Source organism: Schistocerca cancellata, chromosome 7 (assembly GCF_023864275.1).
Source record: "Schistocerca cancellata isolate TAMUIC-IGC-003103 chromosome 7, iqSchCanc2.1, whole genome shotgun sequence".
NCBI lineage: Eukaryota > Metazoa > Arthropoda > Insecta > Orthoptera > Acrididae > Schistocerca > Schistocerca cancellata.
Genome location: NC_064632.1, coordinates 227,450,938 through 227,466,466, shown reverse-complemented (window position 1 = coordinate 227,466,466; position 15,529 = coordinate 227,450,938). Strand labels below are relative to the sequence as shown.

Below are 15,529 nucleotides of genomic sequence, written 5' to 3'. Positions count from 1 at the left end.
AATCTCTGTACACAATGCGAAACGCACTGATAGCTCACAAAACCAGCCTGTGCCTTGTCATTGTTAACGTGATAGACAACCAGCATAAAGATTCAGCAAAAAGTCTGTGGTCCCATCAGAGTCCCCAGAGGTGCAAACTGAAACAGTCTGGAATAACAACCACAAAGAAGAGTCCTAGTTCACAGGCAGGTAGTAAGGACTGTGGTGTTCGCAAAAATTGTCAGTGAAGCACAGCATGGACCGAAATGATTGTGTTCCACTGGAAGACAAGTTATATCAGGTGGCTAACGTCAGTTGCGATACATATGTGGGTCACCTTCTCGTGCTGTTTTGCGGTAGTTGGAGTAGACTGTGAAGGCGATGAGCTAAGGCAGGGCATCCACTGCAATGATGTTGCAAATGGTATAGTACATGTCGTTGCACGAGTCTTTCTTCTGTTGTGCAACTTCGGATGGAACCAACACAAGTGACAATTTGCAGAAGTTTCTGCTTTGGTTGTGTGATTGTCTCTTTGTCCAGGAAAATGAGAGGTGAACCTGAGTTACATGTTCATTTTTTTTATCTTGGGACAATTATCCTTTTATTTATGATTACAACAGTGCTGAATACAGCAAAGAGTGGGAAATGATCGCAAGAGAAATATCAGAGAAAAGTACATTAATTGAAATTAATTTAATTTTATAGATATAAAACTAAACAAAAATATGTGAAATTATGCTACATATGAAAACCTGCAAATCTTTACTGATTTGCTGGGTGTAATGCAATATCAGATCCTTTTAATAATTAGCTACATACAAACTTTGATATAGTACTTATAGATTATGGGGCAGAAGGGTTGAAAGGAAAGGATGAGGGGGGAAGGAAAATGACTAGCACGGTTTAGAAGGAATAACATGGAAAAGTTGCCTTGGACCCCTTGTGAGGGGCAACTTATGGGGCAGGATGAGAACGAAAGACTGATTTTTGGTGCCAGCTTTTTTTTTTGGGGGGGGGGGGGGGGAGATTTCCCCAACAGTCAGTCTTTCTTTCTCATCGTGCCCAATAAGTCTCCCTGATCCAGGATTCTGGGTGATGTGACTTTTCCATAATTCTCCCCAGTTCCTAAACCTCGCCAATTCTTTTCCTTCATCCCTTTTTCTTTCCCTTCAGCCCTTCTGCCAGGAGGAGGAGCCACGAGTTCTGAAAGCTTGTGCACTTCCTTATCTTTTTCGTGTGTTTTCTCCTGCTGCCGCCTAGAGAGTAGATGTTTTATCCATCCATATTATATTTTTATCTTCAAATACTGATTATTTTCATTGATATTCATATAAACTTTGTGTTGCTAAGGCAGTGGCATCTCTTGGGCTACAAAGAAACTACAGAGCCAATTTCTTAACTCCATAGCAGTTCTTGAAGGAATCTGTTGGTGTCTCAGTCTTGATGTGAGTTCTCAGTATGGTGATTTCATTATGCCTTACAGTTGACTTAGAATATACACAATCATGAATCCGTATAAGTTTTGTAACATACAAAGCTCTTCAACTTTCACATTTACTAGAGTCATGTTGCAATTTATTAAAATATCCAACACGTGAAACTTCAGCACTTATAGGCCTAAATGTCATTGTACAGACCTTTTTCCTCCGGTAATCTTAATTAAATATTTGCCATTCATTAGTTGTCTGTATCTGAGGATATGATCTCATTATGTCCCTTGTAAGTAAAATAATAAGGAAATTTGCAATATTTATGGGGCAAAGGTGTGGGTGCCTGAAGAAGGAGCATTCCCTCGTAACCTCCCAAACCATGCTTTACCAAAGTAACTTTCGTTTAATACTTGCCATCATTGTGGCAGTTATATTCTTCAATGTCATATGAAAAAAATTGTGCAGCTGCATCTGAAAAGACTAACAAGGCTGTAGAAGAAAAACCTTTGTAATTATAAAGTGTTGATCCAGATTTAACAGGAGCTTTAGCTTTGATCAAATTTCCATGCCAACTACTATTAGAGTTGTGTATATTCCATATTTCCCAGTCACAGCCAGGAATTTTGTTCCAGATTTCTTTAATTGGTGTTGATAAATATTCATGCTATATGTTTCCATATTGCCACTGACATGTCAGCCACAGTATTCTTCAATTGATAGTGTGTTTTGGAAAAAATGAAAGGGAAGCAGAATATATATTCAATCTTTTAAAGACCGTAAAAGCACCACGTATGATTATACCAGTATGCCAGTAAGGATGTACCCAACAACGTCTTTTAGACTTTTGTTGATAATCGTTAAGTTCACTAAAGCCAGAACACCTTCATCACACTAAGATAACATGGTGTCACAGTAATAATGCTGAACTACTTCTATAGGAGGAGGTGGCTATGGGTTCACTTTCTCAGTTTGGTGATCTCACACTGTCTAGAGACTGCTATAAAGCAGCATTGGTGTTAATTGTTTTTAATTACATTTACATGTTACTCCCTTCAGGGCCACACTCCAGCCCTCTTTGTCTAAGGGGTGTCTTACTCTAATAATATTTTTTTCTCAAAATGCAGCTTGTATATTTACCAATTTTGGTTGCAATTGCTTTAGTTGTTCCAGAACTGTGCTTTAAATTCCCCCCCCCCCCCCCCCCCTTTATATGTGCTGATGTACTTCACCCATTGTGTGTATGGCGAATGAGTTCCACTACTCTTATAGGAGCTTGAAACACATGTTTTTTTGGCTTGAATTGCTGCTTTCTGCACAGTAATTTGTGTGTAAGGGGAGCACCTTCATATACTTCTGCTACTACATCAGTGGGACTCATCATTTTACAAGGAAAATTATTGTGAACAAGTTCTGACAAGTCATTCACTGTTTTTGATGTTTTTTGAAATGTTTTGTCATTGTCTTGCCCTTGTAAAACTAATGCCTTTATCCTGACTGAGACTACTGTGCTTTAGTAGTAAATTAGTAGGATATGCAGAGCTCTGTGCAATCAAGAAGGCACTAGAACACATGAGAATTTTGGGGGTAGAGAAGTTTCTTGTCTGCACAGCCTCTCTTAGTGCTCTGCAGGCTATTCAGCAAATGTTCCCAGTAGGTAAGATAGTTCAGATGGTCCAGGACACTATACACCTCCTGCACAGGCAGAAGAATGAGGTGGCCTTCTGTTGGATCCGTGGACATGTGGGAATCGAGGGGAATAAGGATGCAGACAGAGCAGCAAAAGCAGCATGTCAGTGGTAAAGGCAGTGGCTGCAAGTGGACAACAGCAAGCTGCGGTCGGTCAGACCGACTATTCGCCCATGGAACACTTCCTTTCGAACTCCCAGAAAGGATGAAGTGGTCTTTACTTACCTTTGTATCTGACACTGCCCAGTAATGCATGCTTATCTTCTGCAGCATGAAGACCCATCAGAATGCACTGTTTCTGGGATTACACTTACGGTACACCATGGTTTAATGACCTGTTTTTAGTACGCTGATGGGAGGGAAGCCTTTTGTCCACGTAGGGACTTAATCTCAATTTTATGCAATGTCAGAACAATAGCAAGAAAATTGTTGATTTTTATGTGGTGTCAGGACTTCTACACAATTTAATTGGGTGAAGGTTTTAATGTGTTTTTGAGTTGCTGCCTTATCCTATTTGTTCCACAATCAGCCATCCATCTTACTGTCTTCCACCATCTCATTAATTCTTTCAACGTGTGGCAGTGATATGAATAGAACTACTGCAGATAAAATGTGAAAAGTTTGATTTCTGTGGTTATAGGTTGGTCTTTGCCTTTCGTTTTAACGATAATAACTATTCATTCACCAGTGCGACAATCTTGTGAAGTGGTGCTGATGACCATGCTGTTTAGCACCCAACAATTTTAAATCCATCTATTGATTCATCCATCCTCATGCCAAAGTGAAAAGTAACTCTCACTTTGTGATCTTGAATTTGGCTGGAGGCTACGGATGTGAAGGCCATGCATGGACTGTCGTAATGTGGTGATTATGATGTGATGTAATGCAATGCAATCTGATGTTCAAGTTAAGTGTCTTAAGTGCAAGTGTAGGAGATGGATGGATGTCTTCAAGGAACTGGCATAGCAGGTAGTCATCTCATGAATCATCTGTAGTCACTTTGATGTCAGCATAGCATGAAAAGCATGCTGGATGTAGCATCGTAGTGATATTGTTTTCCACCAGTTTTTCTCTGTGAGGGTGAACAGTCGCCCATATAAAAAGAAACAATTGCCTGTGCCACCAGGATATGAGAGAAGTGGTGGAAGGAGAGGATCTCATGCCCACACTGTGGAGCTTGCTTGTTCTCCCACCCCCTCGTCTCCACCCATGCACTCACTCATATCCTCCTCTCAACTACTTAACAAATTTATGATGGAGTGTTTTGGCTTATGTATATATTGTTTTGTTTTCCATGCTCCCTTCAGATTTAAATGAAATTGGTAATAAATTGTGCCTTTTTAGTGACTGGAACGAGGCTGTATTTGGTGTACTGCAACCCCTGAAGTTCCTCCATCATAGACTTGTTTTGATAGAGACCACATTCATGAACATGGTTCTCAATAATATGGGATGATTTCCATAATACTTTTGCTGCTGGTCTACTTGCTGCATTTGAGATGCAGCCTTCCATTGGTTATGATAACTTGACAGCAAGAGGCAATTATTGCCTTGCTTGATCTTGAACTGATTTTCAAATACCAACAATCATTTGAAAGAGTGGTAGCAATTGCAAAATTATGCTTTGAACACAGTGACAGTTTGCTGCAACACAGTGTGACAAACTACTTTGATCCTGCCAAAAATTTATAGTTGATGTGGCTGAATTAATCATAGAAATATTAAACTTTCAGGATAGTATTAGATGTGTATCCAACCCAAAGATAAGCACATTCAGTATTACTAAAAGTTGCTTGTAAAAGGGGCATGAAAGGTTGTCAGTAACATAATGGAATTCGTTTTTATAAATTACTCATGCAGTGTTTTGTTTTATTTACCACCAGGTGGAAAAGACCAGCTTTACTTGATCTTTACTTACATTTGTTTTCTCAGACCATTTCAATCCTTAGAGAACATTCGGGAACATCATAAAATGACATTCGAAGATGGTAAAAAATATTTGTCTTTCACACTCAAAAATACTTTTGAATACTCAAAATTACTCCTAATTAATCTTAAATCCATGTAAGTATTCAATAATACCTCAATCTGAAACAAAGTACCCTATCAATTACTTAGTCATTTATCTGTAGAACACAGAGAATGTTTCAAAACATTCCTGAGTATTAAACTCCAGGATAACCTAGAACATTTGAGAAAATGTTAGAACAATCAAAAAATTTGTTAACATTCAAGAAAATTTTCTGGTAAACCTTCTGGGATGTAAGGTCGTGGTCCATGAAACTCTTCAGTTCCTAATGTTTCATCCTAACGTTTCATCCAGAGCTGCGGTGGACATCTTCAGAGTTTCATGGACCACGACCTTACATCCTGGAAGGTTTACCAGAAGATATGTCATCCGGTCGTGAAAGCCTTCATACTATGGTTCAAGAAAATTCTTAAAAGCTCAAGAACATTATATATAGATTTCACATTTTTTTCCCTGGAAATATACATTGATAAAAAAGAGATGGCAGACGTTTTAGTGATCAGCACAGTGCTATAGTGATCTCATTTTTCTCTCAACCACAACAGCTACCACTGCAATCACTATAGTGCACAACAGGGGATCTAAGAGTGTAGGCACAAAAACAAGTGATTGAGTGATTGGCGATGGGTAGTTTTAGAGGTTTCTTGAACTTTTCCCACAACTATGACACACACACACAGAAAGAGAGAGAGAGATTGGGGGGGGGGGGGTCTGGAACGTTTTAAAACATTCTAGAAGGTACATTCTGGCAATTCTTGGGCAATTATAGACTTGATCCTCAGCTGCTTCACTGACTTCCCTTAACCCTTTCATGGGCCATGGGGAAATACTTCCCACTAAATATATTCCTTCACTTCTGTATGCTCCTGGCATCAAGTGGCTGCCCGCTGCACCAGCTGTAATTTCTGTTTGTTGTGAAATATAGCCTTCAGGACAGTGAGAAGTATATATCCTACCAAACAATAGTGTTTTAATGGTTGTTGGGAAGTATGGTTACCACCAAAGTAGTTTCTGGAAGGGGCTAGGGAAGTATGTATGGTGTATTTAACCGGGGACCTAGAAACGATGGAGACGCCTTGTCCCGCCATAGCCCTCAGTGGTTCACAATCCCACAACAGGCCACAGCAGTCAACCCACCCCGCCGCCACCCCACACTGAACCCAGGGTAATTGTGTGGTTCGTTCCCCAGTGGTCCCCCCCCCCCCCCCCCCCCCCCTCTTTGAGAATGTCTCATACCAGACAAGTGTAACCACAAATGTTTGCCTGGTAGAGTAATTGTGGTGTACGTGGAGACAGTGTTTGCGCAGCAATTGCTGACATAGTGTAACTGAGGCTGAATAAGGGGAACCAGCTCACATTCACTGTGGCAGATGGAAAACCTCCTTAAAAACCATCCACAGGCCGGCCGGCACACTGGACCTTGACACTAATCCGCTGGGCGGATTCGTGCCAGGGACCGGCATGCCTTTGCCTTTGCTATGTTGCTATAAAAAATATGCCCATGTGTGATGCCCTCTTTTGACATCCGTATCTTAGAACCCAGCCCCTACAGTTTCAAATCAAAACCTTCGTTGATGGGGGACAGAGGGCTACCATACCGTATAACCTCCATGGTGTGCTGAGGGTGTGGATTGCGTAGTTGTAGGGGCATTCACAGACAAACCATGCTTACATTTATTACCTACTTTGATTTTTTGAACTATGAATTTGTGCTGATTATATTTGCTATTTACTGGTAATTCGCTTGTATTAATTACAAATAATGAAACCGCAGTACTCTCTGTTATGTTAAATGGAAATTTATGGTAATGTCTTATGGGACCAAACTCCTGAGGTCATCGGTCCCTTAATGTTTAATGACAAACTATTTTGTATAAAGCATTACTGGATTTTTTGCCGAGTCAGTTCAGGGTAAAACCTCAAGCTTTTGATGATTATCTCCATCGTCTTTGACAGGAACAACTGACTGTCTAAACTGCTGCTGTGGTGGTATTAGTCCATAGATGGCTTCTGATTGGTCAGTAATTATGGAGTACAGTTGCAGATGGTGTCGGCATCTGCACTGGCGCTACCACCACTCCCGTCATAGTGTAAACATTGTGACAAATATGTCTGCCTCTTCCTTGCATCAAGAACTTGGCTCCGTCGGGGACTTGGCTCCGTCGGGGACTTGGCTCCTTCGGGGACTTGGCTCCTTCGGGGACTTGGCTCCTTCGGGGACTTGGCTCCGTCGGGGACTTGGCTCCGTCGGGGACTTGGCTCCGTCGGGGACTTGGCTCCGTCGGGGACTTGGCTCCGTCGGGGACTTGGCTCCGTCGGGGACTTGGCTCCGTCGGGGACTTGGCTCCGTCGGGGACTTGGCTCCGTCGGGGACTTGGCTCCGTCGGGGACTTGGCTCCGTCGGGGACTTGGCTCCGTCGGGGACTTGGCTCCGTCGGGGACTTGGCTCCGTCGGGGACTTGGCTCCGTCGGGGACTTGGCTCCGTCGGGGACTTGGCTCCGTCGGGGACTTGGCTCATGTGTTCAAGGAAACGCTCAAGAGCTTCTACACCATGTGGCCAGACCATAAATGTGTTATCAACATATAGTGATTAAAAGAAAATGGCTGAAGGCGATCCAAATTTAATGAACACTCCTCAAAAAAGTTGGCCATTGCTGGAAACAATAGAGAACACACAGCCATTTCATCCATCAGTTCATAAAATTTACTGCTATATAAGGAAGGGTCCGCCGCTCGTGGTCTCGCGGTAGCGTTCTCGCTTCCTGAGCACGGGGTCCCGGGTTCGATTCCCGGCGGGGTCAGGGATTTTCACCTGCCTCGAGATGACTGGGTGTTTTTGTTGTCCTCATCATTTCATCATCATCCAGGAAAGTGGCAAAATTGGACTGAGCACAGATTGGGTAATTGTACGGGCGCTGATAACCACGCAGTTGAGCGCCCCACAAACCAAACATCATCTCATATATAAGGAAGGGGTGGTTGTCAATGCTCAGCGAGCAGTTTCAGTGTGTCCTCCACAGGAACTTTTGAAAATAGTGAGACCACATCCAACCTGACTGAAATATTATTTGGGCCAACTCGAATCTGTTTAGTGTTCTTAAACAACAGCTGAGTGTTTGGATCTGTTGTTTGCAGCTGTCGGTTATTGAAATAACCTTAGTTAAATATTTGGCCAGTGTGTAGGTCGGAGAACCAATAGCACTCACAATTGGCCTCAGCGGAATACCGTCCTTGTGGGCCAACCGGTTTCAACCCGTGATGGGGTCATCTTCAGGGCAATTTACACCATTTGGTTGCTCGCTGGAGTCATCACACTGCCTGTGCACAGTTGGCATAGTTACCAACCGTGCACAGACAGAGTGACGACTCCAGCGAGCGACCAAATGGTGTAAATTGCCCTGAAGAGGGCGGGTTGAAACCAGTTGGTGACAAAATAAATATTGTGATTGTGACTGTCATTTTGAATAATTGATCAGAGTGGGGTGGCTTGGCTGAGGAGAAAATGAGACTGGTGGTAAGTCTTAATGTCATCGGCATTGTCCTGTGAGAGACGCCGCAGTCCAGCAGCAAATGTGACAGTCGGCTGCTTCAGAAGAAGACGATGGAGGTAATTCTTGAAGACTCGAGGTTTTATCCTGAAATGATGTGGAAAGAAGTCTGAGAATATTTTATATTACCGTGCTGTCAGAAGAGACTTTTCTCTTAGATCAAACTGTTTTTATGAATAGCAAGAAGAGGTTGGCAAACATAGGAAGTAGGGTCAGCCTTATTGAGCCCCAGCCATGGGAATTCATTTTTATTTTCGTTACACTGAACAGCAGTCTATATTTTCCTCTTTTTGAGTAAAAAGAAGCTAATTGTCTGCCTTTTCTTCACTGGAATATATTCTACAAGGTTACTGAATAATTTAGTCACATGTAATTCTTTCAAAATAAAATTTATTACAGATGCAAAAAATCTGCCCAGAGGAAGAATGGGATGCTTTTATGGCTACAATAAAACAAAATCTGCCAACTGCTTTTCGAATTACTGGCTCAAAAGCGGAAGCCAGAGCTCTACTAAGATTTGTTCAAAGTAATTTCTTTAACAACTTCCTGAATCCTGGAAAGCTTGAAGGTGATTCCGAAGAGAAGCAGGATGCAGAAAATGTTGAGCAGAGGATAAAACCAATATGTCTACCATGGTAAGCTTTGCTTCCACTTTTCACTGCTGATTAATTTTATAAGTGACGGAATTTGAAGTGGGGAAGTATACTCGAGTAAAAAAGTGTAAGTTAACTAACTGTTACTTTCTTTTACACAAGATGAGTTATGTAACATGTTAGAATGTGCAATGAATCTCTTATATTACAGAGAGTTTGACTCTCATTCAAAACTTAACACTTTGAGGACTAGCCGTTTAGAAAAATTGTTGGTCCAGAAGAGCAGCTATTTATGTAATTATTTAAGACTTTACTGGCACATTTGTGTTTGATACATCTTAAAGGGTAACACATGCTTAAAAAGACCAATATTGTGTATAAAAGCTTAGGTTTTCTTGTAGCTATACTGTATGTATATCAATTTCAACCATTAGCTTTTCCTTTTTACGTTTCCTAAAGGGCAGGGAAGTTCACTGTCTGTGTATAAAACCTTTACCATTCAAGGAATTGCTAAGTTTTACAGCTCCGAGGGAAAGTACATTGTCACTGAACATGGAAAAAAAAGTACTTGCAACAAGGAAAAGGTGTATTTTCAGCTGGGGAATAGTGTATTTTTAACTGGGAAATTTGGGAAAAATTTGACCCTTTTTTTTTAATACGTCCTGACTAATCTCCCTCTGTTCCTTCACAAATGAATCTCTGTTGACTCCGCAGAATGATTCTCTTCATACATTCATCTGTAAAGAAAGCAGTTGGCAGTACAATCACAGAAGCCTAGTGGAAGGAGACCTCTGTGTTCGTAGTAGTTCTTGCACATAGTAGATTTTCCTGAAATCTTCATATTTTGACAACTGTTCCTGTAGTGATTTAAATTGTTTTTCTGTGTGTTGGCAATTGTTTGTGAGAATGACACTCTGGATGACAGTACTTTGATTGGTTTTGAAAGTGTCATCCATAGAAGGGGGATTGTCATCTTGCTGAATGTAATTTACCGTTGGTGTTTTCACAGAAATAGCAGATCATTTCCTCTCAGTATCCAACCTAATGCACTGAGAAATCGGCACCAGTGATTCACAAAGGTGTTTTGGAGTGGAGTGTTTCATGATTCTCCAGTAGTGCGGACCTTTGGTACAGAGCCGAGTGGAAGGTCTGAATCAGACGCTGAGACGGTACTGCGACTGTGTGGGCTGCAAGATTCCTCGACTTGCGCCATAGGGTGGTGGGTTTTCGGGATCCGTTGGATAGGTCAGGAGTCCACTATACGCAGCAGGCGGCTACATAGGTAGCAGGGGTTGTGTGGTGTGGACTGGGCGGTTTTTTAGGTTAGATGGCCTCGGACAAGTACAGAAAGGGCAACAGCCTCAAAGGGTGCGGGGCAAAGTCAGGACATGCGGGGACCAAGCAGCAATCGGTATTGTAATTGTAAACTGTCGAAGCTGCATTGGTAAAGTACCGGAACTTCGAGCGGTGATAGAAAGCACCGAAGCTGAAATCGTTATAGGTACGGAAAGCTGGCTGAAGCCAGAGATAAATTTTGCCGAAATTTTTACAAAGGCACAGACGGAGTTTAGAAAGAATAGATTGCACGCAACCGGTGGTGGCGTGTTTGTCGCTGTTAGTAGTAGTTTATCCTGTAGTGAAGTAGAAGTGGATAGTTCCTGTGAATTATTATGGGTGGAGGTTATACTTAACAACCGTACTAGGTTAATAAGTGGCTCCTTTTACCGACCTCCCGACTCGGCAGCATTAGTGGCAGAACAACTGAGAGAAAATCTGGAATACATTTCACATAAATTTTCTCAGCATGTTATAGTCTTAGGTGGAGATTTCAATTTACCAGATATAGACTGGGACACTCAGATGTTTAGGACGGGTGGTAGGAACAGAGCATCGAGTGACATTATACTGAGTGCACTATCCGAAAATTACCTCGAGCAATTAAACAGAGAACCGACTCGTGGAGATAACATCTTGGACCTACTGATAACAAACAGACCCGAACTTTTTGACTCTGTAAGTGCAGAACAAGGAATCAGTGATCATAAGGCCGTTGCAGCATTCCTGAATATGGAAGTAAATAGGAATATTAAAAAAGGGAGGAATGTTTATCTGTTTAGCAAGAGTAGTAGAAGGCAGATTTCAGACTACCTAACAGATCAAAATGAAAATTTCTGTTCCGACACTGACAATGTTGAGTGTTTATGGAAAGAGTTCAAGGCAATCGTAAAACACGTTTTAGACAATTACGTGCTGAGTAAAACTGTGAGGGATGGGAAAAACCCACCGTGGTTCAACAACAAAGTTAGGAAACTACTGCGAAAGCAAAGAGAACTTCACTGCAAGTTTAAACGCAGCCAAAACCTCTCAGACAAACAGAAGCTAAACGACGTCAAAGTTAGCATAAGGAGGGCTATGCGTGAAGCATTCAGTGAATTCGAAAGTACAATTCTATGTACGGACTTGACAGAAAATCCTAGGAAGTTCTAGTCTTACGTTAAATCAGTAAGTGGCTCGAAACAACATATCCAGACACTCCGGGATGATGATGGCATTGAAACAGAGAATGACACGCGTAAAGCTGAAATACTAAACACTTTTTTCCAAAGCTGTTTCACAGAGGAAGATCGCACTGCAGTTCCTTCTCTAAATCCTCGCACAAACGAAAAAATGGCTGACATCGAAATAAGTGTCCAAGGAATAGAAAAGCAACTGGAGTCACTCAACAGAGGAAAGTCCACTGGGCCTGACGGGATACCAATTCGATTCTACACAGAGTACGTGAAAGAACTTGCCCCCTTCTAACAATCGTGTACCGCAAGTCTCTAGAGGAACGGAAGGTTCCAAATGATTGGAAAAGAGCACAGGTAGTCCCAGTCTTCAAGCAGGGTCGTCGAGCAGATGCGCAAAACTATAGATCTATATCTCTGATATCGATCTGTTGTAGAATTTTAGAACATGATTTTTGCTCGTGTATCATGTCGTTTCTGGAAACCCAGAATGTACTCAGTAGGAATCAACATGGATTCCAGAAACAATGATCATGTGGGACCCAACTCGCTTAATTTGTTCATGAGACCCAGAAAATATTAGATACAGGCTCCCAGGTAGATGCTATTTTCCTTGAATTTCTGAAGGCGTTTGATACAGTTTCGCACTGTCGCCTGATAAACAAAGTAAGAGCCTATGGAATATCAGACCAGCTGTGTGGCTGGATTGAAGAGTTTTTAGCAAACAGAACACAGCATGTTGTTCTCAATGGAGAGACGTCTACAGACGTTAAAGTAACATCTGGCGAGCCACAGGGGAGTGTTATGGGACCATCGCTTTTCACAATATATATAAATGACATAGTAGATGTCCATGCGGTTTTCGTGGATGATGCTGTAGTATACAGAGAAGTTGCAGTATTAGAAAATTGTAGCGAAATGCAGGAAGATCTGCAGCGGATAGGCACTTGGTGCAGGGAGTGGCAACTGATCCTTAACATAGACAAATGTAATCTATTACGAATACATAGAAAGAAGGATCCTTCATTGTATGATTATATGATAGTGGAACAAACACTGGTAGCAGTTACTTCTGTAAAATATCTGGGAGTGTGCGTGCGGAACGATTTGAAGTGGAATGATCATATAAAATTAATTGTTGGTAATGCGGGTACCAGGTTGAGATTCATTGGGAGAGTCCTTAGAAAATGTAGTCCATCAACAAAGGAGGTGGCTTACAAAACACTCGTTCGACCTATACTTGAGTATTGCTCATCAGTGCAGGATCCATACCAGATCAGGTTGACGGAGGAGATAGAGAAGATCCAAAGAAGAGCAGCGCGTTTTGTTGCAGGATTATTTGGTAAGCGTGATAGCGTTACGAAGATGTTTAGCAAACTCGAGTGGCAGACTCTGCAAGACAGGCGCTCTGAATCGGGGTGTAGCTTGCTGTCCAGGTTTCGAGAGGGTGCGTTTCTGGACGAGGTATCGAATATATTACCTCCCCCTACTTATACCTCCCGAGGAGATCACGAATGTAAAATTAGAGAGATTGGAGCATGCACAGAGGCTTTCTGGCAGTCGGTCTTCCCGCGAACCATACACGACTGGAACAGAAAAAGGAGGTAATGACAGTGGCACGTAAAGTGCCCTCTGCCACACACCAATGGGTGGCTTGCGGAGTATAAATGTAGATGTAGTGATCATCACCTGTCATCTCAATGGCAAATTCTCTGTTATTTTCCATGGGGTTGATGAGCTGCTGTTTTCTTTCATCCTGCTATGTCGCATTTCTGGATAATGGACTGATTTGCGTAAGTGGATGCCTACAGTTTCCCCCAAGGCCCTTCCAAGGCACGTCGACATCCATTCAGACTGATGAGTTCAGTTTGATCATCTACTAACACAGTGTGTACATATGTGTGTACATATGTGTGTACATCATTTTGGTGTTAGTATTGTTTCTGAACTGAACTGTTAGAAGAGTTAGTTCTGGGTTGTACATGCTCCTCAGTCCATCAAGAAACTATTAGCAAACTGCCTTCCCAGTAAAGTTGCTAAGAATTTGTGCGAACAACGTATCAGAACTCCTGATGTATGAAGAACTGGAAACACTCGTGCCAGCCCTTTTCCTCTGTGGGGGAAAAACTCCTGTGTGGGGATAAAAACTTGACAGCCATTCCTAGTGGACATGAACTGTACAGTGACAGGAATGTGACACGAGAACTCAAAGGAGGTCAAAGAACAGAAGACAACATGTGGTAGAGATCGTTATACAAATACTTCATACAACTAAGATGCTTCCCTGATGTTCGCTGCCCCAAAAGCAGTTTTTATTAATATATTATGAAATCCACAGATCAAAAAAAGTTTTGCATCCCCCCTTCGGTCCCCAGAACTCCTGAAGATACATGTTGACTGCGGACATTGTATCACAGACACTTTGACTGTTTAGAGATGTCACTAAACCCACTCCAAGATGTAAACAATGATGCATGAGCTGTGCCTGTCATGTGGAGGGGGTCCGACAGCCACTCAGTTCCAGTCATTCCACCAGGAAGGAGGTACACGGCTTGTGTTGTCTGTAATTCAACTGTGCCTAGACGGTCAATACCGCTGTTCAATCGCATCCTCATTGTTACTTTGTGCCAGGAAGGGCTCTCATCAAGGAACGTGTCCAGGCATCTCGGAGTGAACCAAAGTGGTGTTGTTCAGACATGAAGCAGATACAGAGACAGGAACTGTCAATGACATGCTTCGCTCAGGCCGCCAGTGGATGACTGCTACCTGCGGATTATGGCTCGGAGAATCCCTGATAGCAATGCCACGATGTTGAATAATGCTTTATGTGCAGCCACAAGATGGCCATCCTGTCCAGTGCACTACAGACCTGTTTGTGATCCTGTTTCCAAGCTACTGCTGTATTAGTGACAATTGGTGAATAGTGACTAAGAGAGCCACGGAAATGGATACACCGCAACACATCACACTGAGACCGCCATGCCAGAAGAACAAAGATGACCACAGAATTTACAAAAAGACTATGTAATATAGGTATGACTTTATTGTAAAGTTGTTTTTGTAATGCCATTTAGCCTGAAGATGAGATTTAATCCCCGAAACTTGTCGCTAAATAAATAAGTAATACAAAAGAAAAATTCGGAGTAGGTATTAAAATCCATGGAGAAGAAATAAAAACTTTGAGGTTCGCCAATGACATTGTAATTCTGTCAGAGACACCAAAGGACATGGCGTAGTAGTTGAACAGAATGGACAGTGTCTTGAAGGGAGGAAATAAGATGAACATCAACAAAAGCAAAACGAGGATAATGGAATGTAGTCGAATTAAGTCGGGTGATGTTGAGGGAATTAGATTAGGAAATGAGACACTTAAAGTAGTAAAGGAGTTTTGCTATTTGGGGAGCAAAATAACTGATGATGGTCGAAGTAGAGAGGATATAAAATGTAGACTGGCAATGGCAAGGAAAGCGTTTCTGAAGAAGAGAAATTTGTTAACATCGAGTATAGATTTAAGTGTCAGGAAGTCGTTTCTGAAAGTATTTGGATGGAGTGTAGCCATGTATGGAAGTGAGACGTGGACGATAAATAGTTTGGACAAGAAGAGAATAGAAGCTTTTGAAATGTGGTGCTACAGAAGAATGCTGAAGATTAAATGGGTAGATCACATAACTAATGAGGAGGTATTGAATAGGATTGGGGAGAAGAGGAGTTTGTGGCACAACTTGACAAGAAGAAGGGATCGATTGGTAGGACATG

General features: G+C 42.0%; 1 protein-coding gene across 1 annotated transcript in view; it reads left to right on the top strand.

Moving 5' to 3' along the window:
* Positions 1–15,529, top strand: part of LOC126092571 (tRNA (cytosine(34)-C(5))-methyltransferase) — a 74,228-nt gene that overhangs the window by 5,828 nt on the left and 52,871 nt on the right. Inside the window, exon 3 of the mRNA XM_049908249.1 lies at positions 9,073–9,308. Within this exon, the coding sequence (XP_049764206.1) occupies positions 9,073–9,308 (236 nt within the window). The remainder of the gene's footprint in view (positions 1–9,072; positions 9,309–15,529) is intronic.